The 23,737-nt window shown below is 40.8% G+C and overlaps 1 protein-coding gene across 2 annotated transcripts in view; it reads right to left on the bottom strand.

Annotated features, from left to right (window-relative positions):
• The window catches only part of COL28A1 (collagen type XXVIII alpha 1 chain), a 133,891-nt gene that overhangs the window by 106,807 nt on the left and 3,347 nt on the right, over window positions 1-23,737 (bottom strand). For both annotated transcript variants that reach the window (XM_075062362.1, XM_075062361.1), the window contains exons 4-12: window positions 22,214-22,234; window positions 21,244-21,304; window positions 18,876-18,925; window positions 17,537-17,578; window positions 16,702-16,728; window positions 11,893-11,937; window positions 7,406-7,450; window positions 3,382-3,435; window positions 477-545 (exon numbers count right to left, since the gene is read on the bottom strand). In XM_075062362.1, coding sequence (XP_074918463.1) covers window positions 477-545; window positions 3,382-3,435; window positions 7,406-7,450; window positions 11,893-11,937; window positions 16,702-16,728; window positions 17,537-17,578; window positions 18,876-18,925; window positions 21,244-21,304; window positions 22,214-22,234 — 414 coding nt within the window. The remainder of the gene's footprint in view (window positions 1-476; window positions 546-3,381; window positions 3,436-7,405; window positions 7,451-11,892; window positions 11,938-16,701; window positions 16,729-17,536; window positions 17,579-18,875; window positions 18,926-21,243; window positions 21,305-22,213; window positions 22,235-23,737) is intronic.

Raw genomic sequence — 23,737 nt, forward strand, 5'->3', positions numbered from 1 at the left:
ATGAAACTGATCTCGCCTCTACTGATTTCAGTAGTTACTTCTGATTTTCACTGCAGTAGGTGAGATTATAATCAGGCTTTGGGATGGCTGAAAGGCAACTCAGCTACCTCCACCCTATGCAAGTGTGTAAACTTCTAAAGTTATATACTCTTCAGTTTCAAATAATAACTCGTTATGGCAGTAAATTCAAGTTAACTTTCATTAAAATATACTACAAAGGATTCACATAGAGACTCATCATGACAGGAAATATATTGTATTACTGATGGCACCTTAGAGACTAACAAATTTATTTGAGCACAAGCTTTCACGGGCTACAGTCCACTTCATCAGATCCATAGAATGGAACAAATAGTAAGAAGATATGTGTACATACAGAAAACATTAGTCTCTAAGGTGCCACAAGTACTCCTGTTCTTTTTGCGGATACAGATTAACACAGCTGCTACTCTGAAACCTGTATTATTGATAATTACCTTAGGTCCTTGAAGTCCAACACCAGGGGGTCCAGTGGGACCATAAGGACCTCTAGGACCTGGCTCTCCCTAAAGAAACAAAAGAAATTAAGAGACGACAAAGTGTTTATGGTACTTTGATAATATTCCCCACAATGTGTGTCCCTAGTCTCATTACAGATGGGAAAATATGTATTTACTTACAAAGAACATTTCTGATCTAAGGTAATGAATTCCAAAATTAATAGATGTCATGGGTGAAGTCCCAGTCCCATTAAAGTCACTGGGAGTTTTGTCATTGACATCACTGGGGTCAGGATGTCACTGCACAAATCTAACTAATCTGATAATAATGAGACCACAGGATTTCCTTTGCAAACATACACTCCAAACTGTGGTTGTTTTTTATGCTGGTTCCTTGGTCGTTGGCCTTATTTGGTAACTTGATATGTGTTGCTCAGTCCTTCGCTCTTTCTTTTGGGGATTAGGAAGTATTTATGCCTTAACTGTTGAGTTTTATATCTCCCCACACTGCTGACTGTATATTATAGCTCCTCCATAAATCTTAGTCATTCTCTGATTCTCAAGTGTTCTTAGTGTGACTCTAATCCAGTTAAGGTAGGTTTCACTAACAAAAATGAGATCTGTAGACAATTAGTTCTGATGTGTTATCTAACAAATACTAAAATCACTGGCTTAAAACATCATTAGGATTTAATTTAAACCAAATAAACTCAACATTAAGACAAATATTTTGTTTGGCTGCCTTGGTGATAAACCCAATATATACACTAATAGAGTCTTAATCTACTCTAACATTACTTGATATTGCCAGGGTCTCCTGAATATGAATGTACCTGATGTTTGATACAATACATACTGTGGTAACAAGGTGCATTGACCTTGGTGGCTGCAGCTGCCTACCCTAATAGTTAATTTGGGCCAGTGTGTTGAGATCAGGACAGCTTTTGGGTTTCCTTTCTTTTTTGGTTTCTCAGACCCTTACCCTTGTTCAGTGATATGTACTTAATTCTATCTAGTGGCCTTTTTTAAGAATACTAAAATTAAAAAAAGAACAATACCCTTTATTGTATTTTATTTAGCAAATTAGTAAAACTAATAAGGTTTTTAAAATATTTTAAAGTAGTTCAAACAATATTTAAAATGCTTGTTGAATAAGGCTATGTCTACACTACACAGTTTTGCTGACATATGGCAGCTTATGCTGACCTAACTATGGAGGTGTACACATTGCAATGCTCCTCCCACTGCTCTAACTTGCCTGCTATGCCGACATAATAAAACCATCTCCGCGAGAGACGTAGAGCTTAGGACGACATAGAGTGACATAGTGTCACTCTAGACACTACATTGCTTACATCTCCCTAAATGGACTCCAGGAGGTATCCCACAATGCCCACCATGACTGCGCTCATCATCGTTTTGAACTCCGCTGCCCTGTAGCCAAGTACATAGGTGAATACCCCTCCCCTGTTAAAGCCCTAGGAAGTTTTGAACTTGCTCTTCCTCTTTGCTCAGTTTGGAGAGCTCACATAGCAACCGCACAGCTGAGCATGCTGGCTCCATGCAACATACACGACCCTATCTGGAGCGCATCAGAGGTGATGGATCTCCTGGGTCTGTGGGGAGAAGAGGCTGGGCGGGCACCAGGGCCAGCTCCAGGGTTTTGGCCTCCCCAAGCACCTGCTTGCTGGGCTGGAGCCTGGAGCCGGCTCTGATACACACACATATAAATAAGGGGAAAGAACCAATACAGTTTAGAAGAAGTAAATGCACTATACAATAAGATTAGCTGGTAATACGGTCCATGCACTGTCAATGTGAAATTACATAAAGAAGCCAAGACTTCTAACTTTTGCAAAGCTTAAATCAGGATTAGTAGAGACATGGCTATTTCGCCACATGCATGAATAGTTTCTTTCAGAACCGTTTTTTTTTTCCTGCTGAAATAATCCAATATGGGCTTCCTTAATTGTGTTTTGCATGAAAGATGGACAAAAAAGAACAAGAAAAGCATTTGTTAGGAAAGGAAAAAAATTATCAGACCAAGATTCCAGTATAATTTATATAATAAATATTTTCCACATATAAAGCTGTTCCTTTGCATCTTCAACTGGACTTGCTGCCTCAAGAACAAAACATGAATATATCCCAAATTGTACACCCAATTCTAATGGAACCTAAAAATGGTATTTCATTCTCTAGGCTACCCATAGTTCTGCTGTAAAATGGATAACTTGCAGGTGTTAACCTCAGCCCCTATATTTTGAAAGAGATGTTTGAGGATTTAACTGTACAACACTCATTGAAGATAACGGAAATGTTATGAGTAGAACAAATATATTGGCATACATTAATTTACTAATAATTTGTGAACAGGAAGAATGCCTACATTCCTCAGAATTTATTGGCCCAAGTATCTAACTCACTCTGGTTACAACAACTCATTATTTGAACAATCTATCTTCAATATGTCAAAGACCTTGGTATTCATTCAGGACCAAATCCTTGTCTAATGTTTTTTAATTCAATTTTTCAGTCCTCAGAACACAAAGCATCAAATAAATATTCAACTCTTGTTAAGAGATCTTTCACATCTGAATATTTCCTAACAGCAAAACAGAAACATATCTAACAACTTGAACAATATTCAAGCACAAAATATTTCAGCCTAAAAAGTAATTTTGTAGCAAACTGCCTGAACGAATTTAGAACCAGAGATCCTTGTCCGTAATGCTAAGATTTACTACTCTGATGACACTACCCTACTGTACATTATTCTCATGCTGAGCACACCACTGTCAAGAAACTCATGACATCACAGTGACAAAACTGTAATCTAGCACTCTGCTAGAGCTTACCTTGCACACACTCCATATTCCACACAGACAGTCCTATATCTTACCTTATTTCCTTGAATACCTTTTGGACCTGGCTCGCCTGGAGGTCCACTGATTCCCTATACCAAGATAAATCCCATAGAATTAGTTTTCTTTGAAGATACGTAAGTTTCCTTTGAATGTTGTCTTGAACACAAGACAGTAAAATATCTTTGGGGCTAGAGCTGTCTTTGTTATATATTTGTACAGAGGCTAGCACAACGCAGCCCTGGCCTCAAGGTGCTACCATAATACACATTAATAATAATAACTAGCTCTTGTAGAAAGAATATTTTACTTCTACATATAATTTGCATGTATTTAATTTGGAGCTTCTTGTTCCTTTCTTTCTCCAGCTCCGGACTCTGTGATACTTCTATATTGCCCCCTATGCCTGGATTCCCTTCCCCAACAAGTTCACTAAACCACCACCTTCTCTCTCTCTATGCAAGTCTGTAACGAAAGCACTTCTGTGAGGCCAGCTATCTATTGTTGAGCTGTGGTTTATTTTGATTTTCTGAAAAACACCGCATTCTGCAAGATACTTTTAGAACTAGTTGTTACTGTGGCCACAGTTGTGTTCTCAGACACAAAGAAAACAATCCTCTGACCTCTGTGAGCGGTATGTAAGTACCCAGTCTGCAGCACTTACACAAAGGCGTGGGGTATGAGTGTGTCCCATATCGCAAAGGGGTGGTCAGGCTGCTGGGTGTAGATTGATGAGTGACTGTGAGGAACAGCAAAAATGTGGAACTGACTGTTATACATCCTATGCATTCAGCCCTTAAAACTCTCCTTGACACCTAAAGTAGATCTCTATCTCCATAGTCACCTACTGGGAGTCCCAGGGCCATTTGGCAGGTTGCACATAATGGGGTTGTGCAGTGCGCTTCATTGCAGCTCCCAGCAGCAGAGCTGATCATCAGGTCTTTATGTCTCCGTCTATATGTATGTCTACACAACAAAGAAAAACTTGTGGCTGACCCGGGTCAGCTGATGGGCTCGTGGGGTTCTTTTATGGCTGTATAGACTTATGGACTTGGCATGTAGCCCAGGCTCTAAGATCGTGTCGGGTGAGAGGGTCCCAGAGGTTGGGCTCCAGCCCAAGTCTGGAAGTCTACACAGCAATGAAACAGCCCCACAGCCCAAACCCCCTGAGCCCAAGTCAGCTGGCAAAGACCAGCTGCAGGTTTTTCTTTGCTGTTTAGACATATCCTATGAAGCCTCATGGAGTTTTACTGTTGGATGGGCAGAAATACTCATGAGCAATAAAGAGGTTTCAACCATGAAAACTGCTTTTTATTACAGTAGAAAGTTTGGGAAATACTAGAACATTTTATGCTGGTAAAAAGAAAAAGAACTGGCAAGAATCCAAAATGCTCAGTTTCCCTGATTTTGCACCCTCTGTGGCAGGCTTGGCAAAAATATCAATTTATTGTACCTCTCTTGCCTAATAAACCGTATCAATTGCTCTACAAACCACACAACAACACACCAGTATTCCTAAATAATCACAAAATAATACAGTTCACAAATCATTTAAAAAAATCATAACCATCAAAAACAGTTAAAATTCTAAAAGGCAAATTATCAAATCACACAACCTAGCAAAGAATCCTCCCATAGGAACAAGCGGTATAGCTAATGTTCTCTGTGTCTTCTTTCTGACTGAGGTTGAGACTAGTTGATTTGTTCAGGTAAGGCTGGTGACAGTATGTGTGTTTGTATGTATGTAAATGTATGCCTTTATTCTGTATTTCCTGGGGTTTGTCATTCTGAGTTGGTTATTATTTGCCACTAAGAACCTTAACTGGTTTTAATCAAATTGTTGTGTGTTTAAATAAAAACAAATTCTACTCTATTCTGTTAATAAATGAGGGACTTTAAATAAAAAAAAACAAAATAATTTTTAAGCCTATGAGAACACAAACATTGAAAAGAATTCCTAACAGAAGTTTTGGAAATCGCGTCACTCTTTTTGATGTATTTGTCTTGGTGAAAAATAGATTACTAAGAAGTGAGATGAAGAAATGTGTGTGCAGTAGAAAAGGTGCATCAGGCAGGATGGCAGGGAATCTAATACTGTAATTTTCTATAAATGAGATCAATCACTATCCAGTTTATTGTCTGGCACGTTCCTTTTGGTCACTGAAGATACTATATTCCCATTAGTAATTATTCAGTTGCCACGGTTCATAGTTACAATAAATTGCTGAGCATATTGGATTAATCCTCTATTTTAGCATAACATTGACCCATTTTTATTTCCCAGCAATTTTTTGCATCAGAAGTCTTCTAAACAAACTGAATATACACCATAATATACTATAATATAAATATAATATAATTCATTAATATAATGTACTATAATATTAACATTATCCAACATTAGTTTTGAAACAAGGGTATCACAGAACTAAAAACTACATTGACTACTGTACATTGAAAGGAAAAAATATTCAGTTCATTATGACTTCACCTAAAACTGATAGGGTTGTTTTCCTAATAAATTGTTCCAAAGTTATTTTTACAAGAATTCAGAAATGGCTCAATTTGCAACAGTTAGCAGCTGGGTATTTTACAAAGGATGCATAACTGAACACACATTGTATGGAAAGTTTAGTTTCTGTAAGGAAATGATGACTATTTGATTTGTCTCATTTTATGATAAGTCTAAATCTCTCTGATTCATGATGTTTCTATCTAGAAATAGTTGGGCTGGGTGCAGAAGTGGAATGGAAAAACTCTATGCACTTTCCACAGTACCACCATATGGAGCCACTAGGGAGACATAAGTAACTTCCTTAGGTCCCTGCCATACTAAGCAAATCTCTCCAGATCCCTGTCCTTACTCTTTCTCTGTAGAGGGACTGTGGAAGTCACTGGAATCCAAGGTTACCAGTAACCCCAAGAGAGAAAGAGACAGAGAGAGAGAGAGAGAGAGGGGCAAGATATGGGCCTCTTACAACAGATAATTAAAAATAATTGAGTTTGGAACTGGGGGATTGGCAGCCATGAAGGAATTGTCCAGCATCCCTATTCAAGCAACAAGAAGCATCTTCTTCCCAATGGGATGGGACCTTACTTTGACTCATCACTCTTGCTACTGAAACTGTCATATTAGTGTGCAGGATCTATCAAACCTGTGTGCTGCCTGCACTGCTATATGTGTCATAAACCTCTTACAGACAGAACTGGAGCAGCTAGAGACACACTATAGGCACTCTCCATGTCAAATTCTGAGCCCAAAGTGGTTTGACTTTGTGTGAAATGCCAAAATCTCTCAGAGATCTAGCCTTCCTCTAGTTGCTCATTACATTCAAAGCAGCACTGGATACTCTTTGGCCATGTCACCTGGATGAACAAAAATACACCAGCAAACCATGCTCTCAGACTCTCCATCGGCGTGCAAAAGCATGTGTGCCTTGACCCTTCATGGCGTCGCCATTGGGGCTGCCCCAGAGATTCACGGATATTCAGGACTGAGCCAGATCTGGGAACTTTACTCTACAATGTCTAGTTTGATGCCATTAACTGTGGTCACTCTGACTGATGCAATAGGTCCTCAGTAGACTATGGACATTTGACGATGATATTGGCATTTGAGCTCCTCAACCAATTCCATCTCTCTAGCTATCATTCATCTGGGCAGTATTCATCTTGCTAGGATATAGGGGAGTCTGCCATATATGGTCATTGAGGGGTGACGCCTTAGACTCTAGCTATGTGATTTGACAGTTACATAGGTGCTATGTGGACAGTCTAACAGGAGAAACATCTCCCACAATATGTGTAAAGCTCTACAGTTGAGTCCAGCTGAGCCACACAGCTCTAGCTACGCTCTTTGCCAGATACACAGCAGGCGCCAGGATTTGGTCCATAAAAATTTTTCTGAAATTCATAGAGTTACCATGATTTAGTTTATTTGTCAAAATGTGAAACTTTGCAGAGTTTAGCAATAAAATGGATTGTGTGATAAATACAGAGCAACGTTACAGAGAACAGCATAAGTAGTGCTCTTTATTATTTAATAACTTTCAGCTCACTCACCTGTGGTCCCCGTGGTCCTTTTCGTCCAAGAGGACCTTCTAATCCCTGGGGGGGGGGAAGGTAGCAATACACTTTATCAACTAACAGCATTTAGAACCACCTATTGCTAAAGCACAGTATTGAAAATATAGCCCAAATTGTTTTGTTCTTTATAATATACAGAAAGACCAGATTTGTTTATACCATGTCTCCACTCAAGAATTTCCTCTGGATTTCATTCCCTGCTCCACTATGGCTGTGTCTACAATTAAAATGATACAGCAGCACAGCTGCATTGCTGTAGTGCTTCAGTGTAGACAGTCACTTCAACAACGGGAGAGTTTCTCCTGTCATTGTAGTTAACCCATCTCCCCAAGAGGTGGTAAAATTCTTCCATCAACCTCACACTGCCTAGACCGGGGATTAGATCGGTATAGCTATGTTTACTCAGGGGTATGAATTTTGTTTTTAGTAATTCTGTTTTTCCTTTGAATTGTCTCTTGATGTTTGATCAAACACCTTTATTATAAGAGATATACAAGGGGGCTTAGGGGATGTTTACACAGCAATGTAAGCCCATAGTTTGAACTCAGGCTCAAACCTAACCCCCCTTCCATCTACACACAAATTACCCTAACTCGGGGTTCAGACCCAGGACCCAGGATTCAAGTTCTATTGTTTTGCAGTGTAGATGCAGCTCGACTGGACAAGTGCTCTTGAAGTCTGCTTTCTTTGTCCTCTAGACAGTCAAATCTTCCTACACTGCCCCATGAACAAAGCGCTAGAGTGGCCACATTTTGGGAGAGCGATAGGAATCCTGGGGTATGGGTGGTTGTACTCAGACCCACATAATGCAGTGTAGATGCTGGAGCCCCAGGGTTCAACAATTCTTAACCTGGGGTTACAAATGCATATAGATCCTCAAGCCCTAGGTTAATGAGTTCAGGGTCTGTTAATTTGAGTTCTACTAATCCTGGGTTTCTATTGCAGTACAGACGTACCCTCAGAAATCAATCCCTGTTGATAGATAAGAGTTAGTTGGTTGCTTAGCTGGTTGTCATCTGATACATGTCCTGAATCTCAATTTCTATTGATATATCCGATGGAAAATCTTTAACAAACCCAGGAATGATCATATTATCTCTGTGATACAGGGATTGAGTCTGATCTCACTCGAATACATTTTACACTGCTGTATCGTCAACTGATTTTAACCTAGTTACTTCAAATTACGCAACAGAATCAGATTTATAGTTTTCAATAATCATAAAAACCTTTATTTTCAAAAGTAAAAGTGCATTTTTCTATTATCTTATTAGCTCACATACTTATGCTCCATAAAAAAGTATTTGCTAGTTACAGCTACTGTCCAGTTCCAGTGTAGTTCATAAATCTGTCTTTCTGCTGTACTAGTTTTTCACTATTTACCAGAATGCACACTTACAGTGTTTAACTACCATCTGTTACATCAGTTACAATTTGCTTCCCAAGTAAAAAAATTTTTAGGCCAATCCAGATGTTCCCCTGTTTTTTTTCCTCCTCATCCTCTCTTCATTTTTTTATATTTCTACATATACAGAAGTCAGTGGATCTAGCTGTCCTTTCCACAGCATGTGTCTTGTTTTGATCTTGTAATTGTCCTGATGAATAAAGCAGTGACATCTAAAGCATTCCATTTCATCAGCTATTTCCTCATCTTGAAATAGATTCAAAAGTTCAAGACATTGTATGTATTCTGGCATGTGAGGGCCTGATCCTGCAGGGATTAACTACTGAGTATAGTGCTTGCTACCATGAGTAGCCACAATGATTTGATGCACATTTGCAAAATTACATGGAGATATGGCAAAGCAACCTCTAGAATGAAACAAATCATGATAGTGAGCGTGTGTAGAATTAAACCTACACTCAGAATATGCATAAATAGTTAGAAACAGTTTCAATTTCAAATCAAGACAAGTTTTCTGCATTTTGAGCCATTGTCTATATTCTATGATTTACATTTAGGGAAACCCAACTTGCAAGCACTGGGAAACATCAGATGTTCTGCTGAAGTCAGTGTAATTAATTAAATTAGAGAAAGAAAAATAAACCCTCCTCCTGGACAGCCAACAATACTGCCTATTATACTGCAATGCCAATCACTGCAGCTTCTAAATTTGTTTCTGAATATTGGAATTGATCTCTTGACACTCCTCTTATGTGTGTTCAATGTCTGATAATTTTTCCAGAGGCACAGATTTTTATTTTTATTTTTATTTTTATTTTTAATTCTTAAGGGCTGGTTGGCAGATCATCTATTTTTTCAAATGTTCATTGAGCTGGTAATTCTGTGGGTGACTATATAACTCTGGTCAGTAACTTCTTAAAGATATCAAATTTTTTTCATCAGTGTCCTTAATAGAAATTAAATAACAGAGGAACACTCTGCTTAGCTTTCTGTAGTCTTGGCATATGGTTTTTATGTCCGATCTCCTGGGCTGCTTTGTCCATGTTATTTCCAGCTTCTGAACAACTTCCTTTTATCTTAATACACATTTCACTTAACCTCCTACTAATTTGCATGTTGCCCAAACTCATATTCTTTTTTCATGTGAGATGTGCAACTACTCTATTTCTTTAATGTCATTATCTCTTCTGATTCACTTGTCCTTAAAGAGATTTCTGAACCCCTACTATTTCACATGATCCTGGTAGGTCTTCTTTATGACAAATCTTATTGCTTAAAAATATGTTCTAGCTGCCAACAGAAATGTTTCACAAACATCTGCTTTGTTAACTTACATCAAATGACTGCTCTATAGACACTAAGAAATTTTCCAGTTTTGCCTCCAATAAGGTGTACATATTACAGACACTAATACCGAAGAAAAATTGTAAATATTTTGGTAATACGATGTCATTACAAAGCTAATTGATACCTCTTAAGAGTGACCACTATTCCTTTTATGTCAATTGATTTTAAATTGCTTATATAAAAGTCTAATCCGTTTCAATCTAACCATAATGCATGTCTATATAGAAAGTGACAGGCTATGTTATCTCTCCCATGGGCCTGATCCAAAATCAATACAGTTAACAGGATGACTGCTATTGTCTTCAGTGGGGTTTGGCTCAGGCCCTCTATGATTCTATGATCTGTAATTCCCTTTACAGGATATATTCAAAAATAGGGACAGAATACATATAGTGTGTGAATGTGTATAATTAGGGGCTGGGCATAAATTAGGTAAAGTATGGCAGGAGTCCTTAATTTGTATGTTTGCTTCAGTGTTACAGAGTGTTACAAAAGGTAGGCTAGTCTTGAAAATCACCAAAATATGTGTTATGGGATTTATGGAGAGTGCCTTATAGATAGGGCTAGTAGCAGTTTCTATTACGGCTGCTGAACTCTAGAAATTATTTTCAGTTCCTTATAATTTTGACAGACTCTAACTGTTTGGGCTGAAAAATTTCATTCTGGATATCTGCCTCAAGCAGTTCAGCTCTCTCTGAGAATGAGGCATGGGAAAAATATATTACTTAAATATATTACCATGTTAAAAAGCTTTGGTAACCTTTTCTTTGAAAAGTTCTAGCACCCCCATGTTTTGGAGAACTGGGTCTTTCCGGGCAGAGAGACTGGGCCTAGGAGCTAGAATGAGATGGACAGTGAAACTGTATAAGGGAAAGAAGGCTGGGACTGGGAACTAGCGTGACTGGAGAATGTGGGTGAAGGGAAAAGAGAAAGATAAATCAGACAAGGAGCCAGGAATGGGGAACTGAACTGTGTGGACCAGAAGGCTGAAACTCGGATGAAACTCCTGAGCAGTGGAGACTGGGACAGGCTAGGTGAGGAGACTGGGAGTAAGGTGAGGAGCTGGGGTGGGGAACAGATGAGACTCTGACAGGGACAAGTTAGAGGGATAGGGTAGAAAGGGTCAAGCTTATGGGGAACAGCCAGAAGGGTCCAGCACACTCCCTCCAGAGCCTGGAATGGAACCCAAGATTCCTGAGTCTCATCAATCCTCTGCCGATAGCAAATATCTTCAAATCCCACAGGCAAACTGTCTCATTCCTCTCGAGTGCTGGTCCACATAGCGGATGACAAGCTACTACCACCCTCACTTTATCATACTCCATTAGGTCAAGTGGCAGTGGTCTGTGAGGTCGATCTAAGGGTTCCAGCCCTGCTGGTGACCTATGTGGGTTCCAAAATGATGCCACATGATGGAATTTCTGGTTTTTTAGTTTGCTTTTTGAAAAAACAGGAAATTACACACAGAAATACTGTTTTAAAATAACATTATTAAGGTTTCAAAGTCTAACTGTCAAAAGTTACGTAATTCCAGATCTAAGCGTGCCCATGCAACCCTAATTCAGCCCACCCCATGTGTATATGCATAATGATACATTCTTTAATCACATAATCCCCACCTGCCTCATTTAGTGCACAGGTTGATGGTACTTATATATGTGCTCCACAATTAACAACATGGACAACATTTTAATTAAAAAGTTGTACTTACTCTGTCCCCTTTTACGCCTGGTGTCCCACATTCTCCTCTTTCACCCTATAAAAATATTTTTTTTATAATTGAACAAGATTTTTTGATTAAATAAAATGCATTACATAAATTTTGGTATTTTCTGAAGACATGTAAGCACTGTAATTATATCAAGCTCTGCAGAAGTTCAGTTCTACTCAGCATATCTAAATTTCTCTTCCTAAGACTATACATAACATAACAAGTCAAGATATACCACATCTACCACTTCCCCCCACCCAGGCCAGCACTTCCATTTAGGTGACCGCCTACACCAGGATTTGGGTGGGGTGGCATTTTGCCACCCTCGGCAGCAATTCAGCGGTGGGGGGTCCTTCTGCGCTCCTGGTCTTTGGTGGCAATTCTGCGACGGGTCCTTCACTCGCTCCGGGACCCGCCACTGAAGTGCCTCAAAGACTGGGAGCGCGTAAGGACCCCTGCTGCAGAATTGCCGCCGACCAGGAGCGCGGAAGGGAGGCAGGCGGCTTCGGTGGACCTCCCGTAGGTGTGCCTGCGGAGGGTCCGCTGGTCCCGCGGCTCCAGTGGAGCATCCGCAGGCACGCCTGTGGCAGGTCCACCAGAGCCGCGGGACCAGCGAGCGGCCATGCTTGGGGTGGCGAAATGGCTAGAGCCAGCCCTGCACCTAGGGCGCCAAAAACCCTGGCGTCGCTCCTGCCCCCACCCATCCATAAGTCTTGTTACCCTGTCAAAGGAAGCTAATAGGTTGGTTTGTCATAATTTTTTCTTGACAAATCCTTTCTGACTTGCAACATAAGAGACAGAGGAGCATCTCGGGGTCCATGGGTCCCACTGACTCCTTGGCCTGTAACTGCACAGAAGCAAGGACCCACTGAAGCCCTGAAAGAAGATGACACAGATGCTAGAAAACAAGGGACAGATGTGATAATCTTTTACTCCTGTGGACAACAGGGGCACTCATTTTAAGACTGCACCTAGATGGAGAGTAAGTTCAGGCAGGTCTGGAGTGGCAAGAATAGGGCCCACAGGAAAAGTATAGAAAAATTCACAATTCCCATTGAAGTAGAGGGCCAACAGACTCTGGGGTATGACCAGACATTTATCTGAGAACAGGTAGCTGAGGTAACAGGGAAACCCAAGAAGGGAAAAATCCATATTAAATGTATCCATGGCACTGTTCTATTAGGTATCCCACTAGGACAACCAGATGAAGGTATGTGTCTCTGCAGACCTACCTTATCCCGTAATATTAAGCTGAGACTGGTCATATTTCCCTGAGCTCTTGCAGAAGCTTCCCTTAGCCCAGGAACTCGAGGAAGATACCTCAGAAGAGGTACTAGGCACCTATTCCCCTTTAAGAACCCTGACCTTCTCACCTGCCAACCCAAAGAAAGAAAATCTTGGAAGGAAAAACTGGTAGTGGGGAGAGAGTGGAGGGAGGAGGCAGAGGTGGTCCCTTCCATGGCCATAATAGGGACCACAGATGCCAGAGCTGATGCTACTGACGATGATGACCCCAGAGAAGGACCGTCCATGAGACCAAATATACCACCACTGCTGCAAATGGATCCAGAGAAGTTAATCGGTTTCTTGGAGTTTCAAGTGGAGCAAAGGAACAATAAGACCTTGAGCTGAGCCTTTGAGCAGGTATCCATCGTGGATGACAAAGAGGTAGACCCTGTAAGGGCCAGCAGTATCCACACTTTGCCCTCAAGAAGGACTTATTATACCATGTAGACCAAGACATGTAGACACAAGAGATACGGATGCAGCTTTTAGTACCTCAGATACATTGCTGTGAGTTGCAGCACCTGGAACATGCAACCTCATGTGCAGGGCATCTTGGGAAAGGCAAAACGCAGTCTAGGATCCTGGCCCGATACATGTGGCCAGCAGTCTTCAAGGAAGCTGAGAATTTCTGCACCTCCCAGCCTGAATGTCAACTGACAGCCCCCAAGGGAATCCCGAGAGCCCTTATAGACCTTATAGGTCACCTAGAAAAGAGCACCTCAGGGCATCAGCACATACTTGTCATCGTGGACTATGCCACCATGTACCCTTAGGCCATACCACTATGTTCTACAGAGGCTAAGACTATCACCAAGGAGCTGCTGAAGATCTTCACATCTCAGGTTTCCCAAAGAGGTCCTGATAGGCCAGAGGACAAATTTCACCTCCCAGCTGATGAAGGAAATATGGAAATTCTTAAGTCAAGGCCCTGAGGACATCCATGTACTACCCTCATATAGATGGTCTAACACAGATAGGTTCAACCAGACACCCAAGGGGAGCTCAAGACACCAGACACTGGCAACTACTCACAGCCTTACTTTTTACCATCGGAGAGGTGTCCCAAGCTTCCACAGAGTTTTCACCCTGCAAACTGATAAATGGACAACAACCGAGGGGCATATATTCAACCTGGTATGGGAAACCTGAGAGAGATAAACACTGAGAGCTGAAAACGTCAGAGAGTGGAGGCTATAAGGCTGTATGCTAGAAAAACCTGAAGGAAGCACAGGGAAAACAACAACAGTATAGCAAAGGGACACAGATGCATGTCTTTCAACTGTCTTACTGAGTCCTGTTGCTTCTTCCAAGCTCAGAATCAAAGCAAATGGCCTAGTGGCAAGGCCCTTATGAGGTGATAAAGAAAGTGGAAACTTTGGAATACTTGATCAGACAACCAGGAAAAAAAAGGAACAACAAAACTACCACATAAATGTATTGAAGCCCTGGAAAGTCAGGGAAAACTTTTTTATCATACCAAACCCTGAAAACTGGAACTAGGACCCCAAGGTAAAGACTGCCTAAAAGGTTCAGTGAGCCTCAGGGAAAAAATTAAATGATAAGCAAAGGGAACAGGCACTCCATCTGCTGGCTGTTTTCCCATTGGTATTCTCAGCCCTCCCTGAGAAGATGTTCCGAACACAACACTATATTAATACAGAACCTGGTAAGGTACTACAAGAAGGGCTCTAACCAATTGAGGGGGTTCACTGAGAAAGATCAGGACCATACTGGAACTCAAGGGTGATAAAAGAGTTCCAGAGTGACTGAAGCAATCCTGTTGTGCTGGTAACAAAGCCTGATGGCTTACTACATTTCTGCATAGATTTCAGGAAGGTGAACACAATTTCTAAATTTGATGGCTATCCCATGCTCTGAGTGGATGCTCCTAGACCAACTGGGAGAAACCCAATATATCATCACTTTAGATTTGACAAAGGGGTACTGGCAGATCCCCTTAACACCAGAGTGTCTGGAGAAGACAGCCTTTTCTACACTGCTAAGTCTATACCATTTTAAGACCACGACCTTCAGGTTACACAGGGTAGTGGCCACCTTTCAACATTTGATGGACCAATTGCTCCAACAACACAGCCAATATGCAACGGCATACTTGGATGATGTAATTATCTACAGCAAAGGTTGGGACTCCCATTTGGACACGGTAACCATTGTCTTCTGATCACTGAGAGAAGCCAGATTAACAGCAAACCCTACTAGATGTTCAGTAGGGAAGGAAGAAGCCTGGGATATAGATTCAGTGGAGGACACGACTCCCCCTTGGTAGACAAGGTTCATGTCTAACAGGCATACAGACCCCCATGACCAAAAAGCAAGTGCATGCCTTCCTAGGCCTAGCTGTCTCCTACCACCGATTCATACCTCATTGTACAACCATAGCAGCCGTGCTAACAGATTTGATTGAGGATGCTGCCCCAAGATGGGGGTTGTGGACACCCACTTGTGAAAGGGCCTTTCAAGGACTCAAGACCACACTCTGCAGACACCTAGCACTGTACAGCCAGAATTTAGAAATGACCGCATCAGAGGTAGGGCTGGGGTGGTCCTTTCTGAAGATGTCAGTGGAGAAGAATGCCCAGTACTATATATCAGCTGGAAACTCTTCCCCTGGGAGAAAGTATACTCAGTGACAGAAAAAGAGTGCTTGGCTGCCAAATGGCAATAGAGGGCCTATGGTACTACCTCCTAGGAAACAGGTTCACGCTCGTTATGGACCATATGAGTCTGTGCTGCTAAAATGTGAGGAAGCAGACAAACCCAAGGATCATGAGGTGCTACCTGACACTACGGCCTTACACCTTTTGGATACACAACCTGGCGAGAAGGTTGCATTCTAATGCCGATTTTCTATTCAGAGAAGGAGCATATTTCTGCCAAGACAGGGCCTCGGCCTTGCAGGGGAGGATCTGTAATAGGGTTTACAAACCCCATACTAAGCAGAGGCAGAAGGGGGAGAGGAGTCTCTCCTACCTACAGGCAAGCAGCCTGACCACATCCCCACGCAGTTGCCACAACTGCCAATCATGGAGGCAGGCACCTACACTGCAACCAGTGGGGAAACAAGGCCTGCTATAAAAGGAGAGAGCTCAGAGAAGTAAGGGAGGCAGAAATGCCTGGGACAGTGAAGAGGTAACACCAGGCTGCCTTCAGAAACACAGCCAAAAGGGACTGAAGCAGACCACTTGGCCTAATGAGAGGCCAGGAGCCAAGAACTGTCCTAACCAGGGGCTAACCAAAGAAAGCCAATCAAAGGGCTGTAGAGACGCCCCTGAAAGACCACATCAAGGACCAGTGATGGCCCCAATCCTCCGAACACACACATAATTAACTTTTCTGCCATTAATAGTCCTATGATTTCAGTGGGACTGCTCATGATAGTAACATTTATATCTGCATATGTGTTTGTAGGTTCAGGGCTTAAGACAGAATCTTCTGCTGAGCATCCCATGTGGATTTTCATCAAGTGATAATCTAGCCTTAGGTTCTCCACAAAGATTTTACCTTTTCTCCCTTGTTGCCAGGATCTCCCTATATATATAAAAAAAAAAGATTAAAAAAATAAAGTGAAGATACAGCACATACTTAAATTACTAACAGGAAAAATATAGATAATCTTATGAAGTATAATGAAGTTTAAATATAGTTATAAGAAAGTCCATTTAAGTTGTCATCTTCTGTAAACTTCAAGAAGTGGTGTTGTCCCGCTCCATACACACCCTCTCCCCTCCCCATAATAGCAGATAGACAAATATGTCCTTTCCCAGAAAAAAATTCTACTGCATTCCTAGCAAATATAATCTCTACTCTAGACTGATTTTCAAATTAGATTGAACTATTGCATTACTGTCAAGTTTATTGACTGTGAATCTTCAAGAGTTCAAACTGAGGGAATACCAGATGAGCGACCTATTCGTGGCAGCTATGCAGATGAGATCTTTATTTTGCGAACTTAAATTCTCCCTTGCAGATGACTATAATGCTGGTCAATCCAATACACTGTCACTTCAAAAATTCCTGTTATCACAAGGGCCCCATTTTAGGAAAGTGTTTAAGCACATGCTTAGCTTAAACAGACGCTTAAAGTGCTTTCCTGGATACAGATGCTTTTCTGAATCAGGAGCTAGTTCAGATACATATTATAAATGATAATATGAAACATCTGCATAAAAATTTGAAATCTAGGACCAGATTTTCAGTTAGTATAAATCAACATGGCTCTCTTCAAGTCACTGGAGCTATGCCAGTTTATACTAGGTAATGATCTGGCCCTAGCTTTCTAAATTATTATAGTCTCAAGAACAGATCTTAATAGGAAAATACTAAGTCATCTACATACCTCTTCACCTTTTTCTCCACTTTCTCCTTTTTGAGAATCACCCTGTCAGGAACAACGGAACCCAATCAAAATATGCAGCACTGTTTTACCAAACATTACCAAATTAGAACCAAGATATAGAGACTGAAAATCAATACCAATTTTAACTTAAAGGGCTCCAACTTCTCTTCTACAATGAAGCATATACAGTGCAAAACTTTGACAACACAGAAAACTCAAGCACAGTTATTAGATGTCTGGGATCTTAGGCAGAGGTGAAAGTAAGCCAGTACAGTCCGGTACGATGTACCGGCAAGAGCCAGTACACCATGCCAGAGCAGACCGGCTTCCCTAGGCCAGCGATTTAAACGGCCTGGGGCTCTGGTCGCCGCAGGGAGCCCCGAGATCTTTAAATCACCACTGGAGTCCTGTTGCTGGAGCCCCGGTGGCGACTCAGGGCTACAGCAGTGATACAACTACGGCAGCAGAGCCCCGGGCCCTTTAAATCGCTGGAGCCACCCGCAGGGCTCCCAGCCGCCGCCGCTATCCCAAGGCTTGGGGCACTGTCAGAGATTTAAAGGGCCTGGGGCTCCACTGCAGTAGTGGGGGCCAGGAGCCCTTGTCCCTTTAAATCACTGCCAGAGCCCTGGGCTGCCGCTGTTACCCCGGGGCGTCCGGCAGCGGGTCTCAGGCAGCGATTTAAATGGCTCGGGACTCCACTGCAGTAGTGGCAGCTGGAGCCCCAGGGCCTTTAAATCGCACCCTAGCCCTGGGGCTCCTAGAAGCCTCTGCAGCTGGTAGCTCCAGGGGTGATTTAAAGGGCCTGGGGCTCCCAGCTGCCGCTACCACAGCCAGAAGCCCAGGCCCTTTAAATCAAGATTTAAAGGACCCAAGGATTTAAAGGCCCCGCCTCATCTGGTTGAGAACCTGCCTCTTCCGGTTGAGGCCCCAGACCCTGCTCAGGACTCCTGAGTACCGGTAAGTCCTATAAGTTACTTTCACCCCTAATCTTAGGCCCCAGTCCTGCAAACTGTTCCTAATAAACAAAGCCCAGAGGCCACAAAGAGCCTCACTGACTTTAATATAGCTCCACAAAGATGCAGGGGTCTGCCTGCAGAGAAGAGCTTGAAGAACTGGTGTCTTTATTTGTTCAATCTGATAAGGATTTAGATTCAAATACTATCCTTGTATGCAGCTCTGATAGATTTCAACAGGATCCTTTGAGGGCAGAATTCCATGCTTGAATATTGATTTATGGCATCTTGTACTGTACCTTTTCTCTGCTTTCCTCATTTGCATAGTTTGAATAATACTAGAAGAAATTGGCATTCATTTTAAAGAGAAAACTCTGTCAATTTACCTTGTCTCCTTTTGGTCCTTGCTCACCTTTATCCCCTCTGCTACCAATTCCTCCCTTAAACAAAGCAGGAAAATATTATGAACATCCTAATTATATGTTTCTGGTTTCTTTAAAGCTGGACCAGGAAGGAAGGCAACAATGGCAAAGGGAAAGGTTTAGGCAAAAATTCTACAGTAAAGCAGAGAGAGAAAGAGGAGAAGGAGCTTGGACGGGCATAAGACTGTTTTCATTAATCTGATAAAGTTCCTTGCTCAGTATTAGAAGACATGATTCTGGCTGTCATTCTTTACCCATGCCCAGTGTAAATATGTTTTCCATCTTCAACATTAGCAAAACAGAATCCAAGTAAACCTAATGAACTAAGTCCTGTGCAACAGAAAATATAACACACTTCCTTGCTGCTACCTTTCAGAGACATTCCAGTCATTTTTTTACTAGTATTGTCACATAAAGAATATGAATTGGTTGTCTCTTCTCATAATACATTTTACTGAACAGATTAATGTCAACATTCTGCAGCTCTAAGGCCAAGAATTTTTCCCACCACCTTCCTGGTCCATGAGACCAAGTGTGATGTGGCTTGTACAAAGGGTTGGGCTGGAAAAGGAAGCCGAGGTCCTGGGATTCTTGTTACATACTGTACCATGATCTAATAATTTTGGACAAAATAACTTAAAAGTCTTAGACATTAAATTCTGACTAGAGACTACAAATAAGTGCAGGAAAGCTCATTTCTGGACTTGTGTTACCCAGCAGTAGTAAGGGATGGTAGGCCTGCCACCATGTTCTGGTTCCACCAGGGGCTGGCCGGTTAGTCCAGTGGATAAGGTGTGGTGTAGCCTATGAGATGGTCTAGGTTAAGAAATAAGTAAAAACAGTGCTAACTGGCACTTTTCACAAGTTGGACTTGAAAACCCTAGTATCCTAGACAACATTCTTTCTCATTCCTTATAAATAAATGTTTATTAGTTTCAGGCTGTGAAACAGATACTGCTAGACATCTACTGTGTGTTTTGTCAGCCTAAACAGTCACTGCATTCTCAATATCCAACTAAATAGTTTAGAAAGTACTTTCGGGTCAGCTAAGAAGCTAAAACCAAATTCTTTTTTGATTCTATTAACTAGAATTGCTCCAGGTCTACATTTGATTCTATAAGCTAGAATTGCTCCAACTCTAAATTTGCATCTGTTCTATAAAGTACATAAAATGCATGATTAAAAGCTACATCGGGGTCAGCAACCTTTCAGAAGTGGTGTGCCAAGTCTTATTCACTCTATTTTAAGGTTTTGTGTGTCAGTAATACATTTTAATGTTTTTAGAAGATCTCTTTCTATGTCTATAATATATAACTAAACTATTGTTGTATGTAAAGTAAATAAGGTTTTTAAAATGTTTAAGAAGCTTCATATAAAATTAAATTAAAATGCAAAGCCCCCTGGGCCAGTGACCAGGACCTGGGCAGTGTCAGTGCCACTGAAAATCAGCGCCACTGAAAATCAGCTTGCATGCTGCCTTTGGCATGCATGCCATAGGTTGCCTACCCTGAGCTACATAAATATTGTATTTGGTAAACTGAACTGGTTCTCAGTTTTACAGAATACCTTGACAATCCCAAGCATCATCTTTTTGTTGGCCGAATATATCTTTAAGTGCTTCATCATCTGACTGACATAGCATCTGGCTAAGATTAGGCAGAAGAGCTATAATATTATGCTGTGACTTTACAGCCGATCACTCAGCCTACAACATTAAGATTTTCCAGGTCACTCAGACACCAACTGCATCTGTTAGCCATGGAGAAGCCAGCTACCACAGAAAGATGGAATAAGAGACAGAGATATTTGCTTGAACAGCAAAGCTCAGCTCTGACTTTGGATTCAAATTGCCCCAAAGCCTGCGGTGCTCAGATTCAGACTTTTGGCTTCTACCCATTTCTATGTTGAATCTTTGCGATGTCCTTCTACATTGGAGGAGACAGGCTGTGGGCATATGTAGCATAGAGGCCCTGATAGCCTTCCATCACAACTCGGGTTTCTTGATTTGTGCTTCAGAATCAGGTACCAATTTAGCCAACCTAGATTTCAGCATAGTATATGGGTTCTTTTTTTTTTCTCGAAACATCACTAAGAAGATTCTCTGTTTGGAGGTTTCAGACCTTCATTAGGGTATTTGAAATCCATAATTTCAAAAACCATAGAAACAAAATTAAACATTTACATTACAGCATATGGAAGGCTGAGATCTTGCTTTCATACAAATTGTAACCATTTTAAAAGACTGTTCTGGCAAACATCCATAACGTTCTGCCTTGACATCCGATTAGAATTCATATTTCTGAAGCTTCCTAACAAAAATATATATATATACTTACAGGAGGGCCGGGTGGTCCCTGGTCTCCCTTTTGACACTCACAGGACTTCCGCTCACACTATAGGGTTAATAGAAATATTTTTGAAAAATATTCGAATTTAGTATTTCAAATTTTAGAAGCACTTTTAAATCAGTATTTTTGGCTAGGACATGAGCTAGCTGAAGCACAACAGTCAAGCAGTCAGAAAACAAATGAACTTATAAAATGAGCTTTCCTGTAACAAACCATATGCCACTTCTACACTGCACAATCTCAATTAAAATAATCCCTTAAATCTGTTCCATCTCAGTCTTTGTTTTGCACATACTGTATTACAAATATTTTGAAAAATGTTTTTCTTAATAGCCAAATCTGTTATACAATATAAACATCTCAGGTAGTGGACACATAGCATGTAACGTTACCCACCAATTTTGGACATGAATCTCAATTTTGAGGCAAGTAGATTGCCACATTTTATGAGACAGGCAAGTAATTTATACCCAGAGTAGCCCCATTATCCTTTCAAAGGAAAAGTTTCTTAAATTGTAAAACTGAATATCGCCCACTAATGAGCAGTGTTTGGGGATTTATGGTGAGAAGGGCTGGAAGAAATGGATGAGAATTAATATAAAAGTCACCATATTTCTATACAAATAATACAGCCAGATTTTGTCACCCTTATTTACATTGGATAGCACCTTACCCCTCAAGTAGTCCCATCCATCCCAATGATTCTGCTTAAGGAGTATTACTCAGTGTAAGTAAAGGTAGAAGAATCTGGCCCAACAATTAATACAAAAACTGTCTGATTTCTGACACACTGGTTTTTGAGAGAATTCTTCTTCTGTTCTGTGAGGAAATAAAAATAGCAGTACTACATTTGTATTCAGATATCAGTAGTGAAGGAAATGGTACAGCTTTGATATGCTGATTAAAACATGTTACACTGATATACTGATAGTAGTCAAATCTTGTAACACTTACCCGCGTGTTAAATAAGGCAACCTGGGAAGAAAAAGAAGAAGAAAAATATATTCTCTTGTAAAATATGCCAGTTTATTAATTTAACCAAGGTGTTTCCTAGAAAATATATTGTTTCCAAATACCATTCCAAGAATGGTAAATTAAGTGAATGGTTCAACCCTTTAGGTGTGCAGTTCTTACACTGATGAACACTTAGTAGGCTTACTCATGCCATAGTCACTGAGAGAGACATGTAGCATCATAGGAACATATCCTGACAGTTTCATAAGTTCCAAAAGCAGATGAATTACCAGTGTTTTGCTGTGTAGCTTCTCTTAGGTTATGTCTTACATTGCAGCTTGGAGCAAGCTTGACAGCACGGATACACAGGCAGACACTAGCTCTGCACAAGCTAATGTACTGTGCCAGCCCCAAAAACTCTGTTTTCTAGGGGGCCATCAAAGATCTCATATTTCTTTGCTTAAATTTCCTTAAATCACAATGACTCTGATCCTATCTACCCTCCAGAGGGAGTTACTCATATCCAGCAGGAGGAGAATAGGTCCCACAGAATGGCTGGAGGAGGTGTGGAACTTTCAGCTGCATATACTGATGCCTAGGAATATGTACTGAAAAAATGTGTATAATGTAGCACCAGCCAGAAAGATACCACCAATGGGCCAGCAGTGCTAGTATGTAACATCTAGTCAGAATCTTTACCTTAGAAAAGGAGCAAAGATAAGAAGGACAAAGAGTCAAAATGCAAATAGCTAAACCTGAGATCTTGGCTCATTGCACAATGTATGACGAGATCATGAAAATGCATCAGTTCATAAAGAGAGCTACTCCAGATTTATGCCAGTGTAACTCGGAGAGGAATTTGGCCCATTACATATTGATTAAAATATACGATATAGTGGATTTGATTTTAAGATGTTTGTTCTATAAATATGTCAAAGGCCATCTATCTAACACAGGGCAAGACATAAATTAGTAAAACTCTTACAGTTGCCTTTTACCAATTGCCATTAGTATTTGAGAAGTCTCCAGATGTTTTCTTAATTGCACAGCTTGTCCATGTGCTTTTATACATATGTGATAACTAGTCGCTATATCTGGTTTTAAAACTTTCCAAACTAGTTTTAACATGCTTTTAGAGTGACTTAGTGAAATATAAACATTAAGAAAACCCTTACAATATTTCTTCTTGTGTAATTACTGAAAAGTTAAATTAATTCTAAGTATGTTTTCCCCTTATTTATCTTAACTTATGGTTTACAGCCTCTTATCCTACGTGAAAATACTTTCAGTAGGCTTGAAAAGAAGTTCCACAGTAGCCTATCTAAACTCTTTGACTATTTCACCAGAGCTCACAAGTCAGTGCCACTAATTCCAGCCCACACCAACTTCATAACTGTGCTGGTATTTACTGTCAGCTATTAAAACAATTTTGGACATACTGCTTATTGTATGTGTGCACTACACTGGATTTTTTAGTGTGCTTTCTAAATGAGAACAGTAGGAGACTTACACTGCTTTTAAGTT

This window comes from Chelonoidis abingdonii, chromosome 2 (assembly GCF_003597395.2).
Source record: "Chelonoidis abingdonii isolate Lonesome George chromosome 2, CheloAbing_2.0, whole genome shotgun sequence".
Classification (NCBI taxonomy): Eukaryota; Metazoa; Chordata; order Testudines; family Testudinidae; genus Chelonoidis; species Chelonoidis abingdonii.